Source organism: Buceros rhinoceros, unplaced genomic scaffold, assembly GCF_000710305.1.
Source record: "Buceros rhinoceros silvestris isolate BGI_N320 unplaced genomic scaffold, ASM71030v1 scaffold15962, whole genome shotgun sequence".
In the NCBI taxonomy this organism is placed as follows: Eukaryota; Metazoa; Chordata; class Aves; order Bucerotiformes; family Bucerotidae; genus Buceros; species Buceros rhinoceros.
In genome coordinates this window covers 8596-10482 of record NW_010398452.1, presented here as the reverse complement: position 1 = coordinate 10482, position 1887 = coordinate 8596, and the positions used below count along the sequence as shown (strand labels likewise).

Here is a 1887-nt window from a genome sequence, read left to right as displayed (position 1 = left end):
AGCAGCGCCCTCTGCTGGCCGGCTGCGGCGGCCACAGCGCTTCCGACGCTACCCAGGGGTACGAGCGGAACGCACGCTGCTGCTGCCAGACACCCAGACCACAGGATTAGGATCATAAAAGTACTTTAACAGAACGTTTGGAAATCAGCTTGATATGAGAAACGGGTAACACCTACCTAAGCTGTTGTGTTCTTTAAGAGTTTTCTCTTGCAGATGTTCTAACCGTACTGTAAACAGAAGTCCAAGAAAAAGGTCTTTCACAGATTAAAAGAGCAACAACTCAAAGTTTCCTCCCCACTAGTGACTAACCTTGTAAAGCAGTCAGCCGCTCATTGGTGAAGTCATTATCAGCCTGCAAAGCTTCTATTTTTGCTTGAAGCTCTTGCTCTCTCTCTTCCATTTCATCTATTTTATGCTGCAATTCCTTTTTCTCAGCCAGTCCTTTCTGCTGGATTTCTTCTTGTTTTCCTTCTGCTACCTACCCAAACCAAGATTTTGATTTGTTTGGAGATCTTTTTAATTAACGTGTAAAGGAAAAGATTGCTTTGATTTCTGTATAACCAAATGTGCATAAGTAACTTTCTTTGCTAGTCAGATAAAGAAAAGAGAAACAATGGAAATTTTTTCTATAGTTATGTTTACAGAAATTTCACTTCAAGAACAATAACAAAGAGAAAGATTCCCAAATATGTTTACTAACTTTTTGTCTGAAGAACTTAAATTTTACAGGAACAACAACAGGGCCCAAGAACTAAGAAACAACCGAAGTCTCGAAGCATCTCAAATCGATCAAAACCTGAGTCCTCCTGAGCTGAACGTACACTGCACAGACCGACTCGACAGAGCCACACCTTGCTGAATTTCATGCGAATAAGTTTATCGTATTGTGATTGTTTTGTTCTCCAGCATAAAGGACCTTTAAATACTAGATCACTTAGATGCTCAGTTTGATAACCAACCTGATAACCCACTCCTTCCCTCACAAGCTGAGCCATATCATCGCTCCGTGGCGGGCTAGTTATGTAACTGTACAAAGAGGCAACATGAAATGCAGATTTACTTCTAATTCTAGTTCTCATTGCCACTAACTGTAGGACTTTTAGGTTAAAAGTTACTGGTCTATAGAAGAGCAGCTGAATATAACATACATAATTTTATATGAAAATATACTGTATCTCCAAAAATAGAGTCATTTTCAAATTGAAAAGGGAACCTTTTCAGCAATTGACTTAACTGATGACAGTTTCAAGTACATTAAATGCAAAAAGAATATGTAAAAGGTGATACGTATCTTTCCACCGTTAACCTTTCTCAACCTTTGATTGCCACATTAGAAATTAAATTTTGGTTTTGTTCCACGCACTATGGTATCATGAGTCAGATGAAGTTCTGTTATTACCTTTAGCTTGTCAGAAAGATCTTTAATTTCATTTACAGCTCCATTGTACTTATTTGCTAATTCTCTTAATTCTTCCTGAGTCCTCTCATTCATTTCTTTCAGGTGAGTACATTCATCTTCTGTATTGCTTAAACTCCGCTGTAAAACACAATTATTAAGCAATAAATAAATTTTAAAAACCCCTACTAATCCACCAAACACTCAAGCTGATCTGTTTTTTTCCAAACAGTAAAATCATATTTAACTGCTTTGTTCCTAATCATTAAGGCTGAACAAACAGATCAAGTCTTGGCAAAAATGCTCTCTATACAAACCTTTGTAAGGTTCTACTTAAAGAACGGATTATGCAAAAAAATATTGGCTTCATGCATGTGTAAAAAAAAAAAACAAATCCAAACCAAAAAACCCACTGTAGGAATCGTGATTGATAGGAACAAAGAACTGAAACGTGTCATCCATCTCCCCCATCCCCTTCTATTTTATGCTGA

The 1887-nt window shown here is 37.5% G+C and overlaps 1 protein-coding gene across 1 annotated transcript in view; it reads right to left on the bottom strand.

Annotated features, from left to right (window-relative positions):
* Positions 1-1887, bottom strand: part of SLMAP (sarcolemma associated protein) — a 43037-nt gene that overhangs the window by 34625 nt on the left and 6525 nt on the right. The window contains exons 7-8 of the mRNA XM_010131113.1: positions 1400-1537; positions 310-478 (exon numbers count right to left, since the gene is read on the bottom strand). Of these exons, the coding sequence (XP_010129415.1) occupies positions 310-478; positions 1400-1537 (307 nt within the window). The remainder of the gene's footprint in view (positions 1-309; positions 479-1399; positions 1538-1887) is intronic.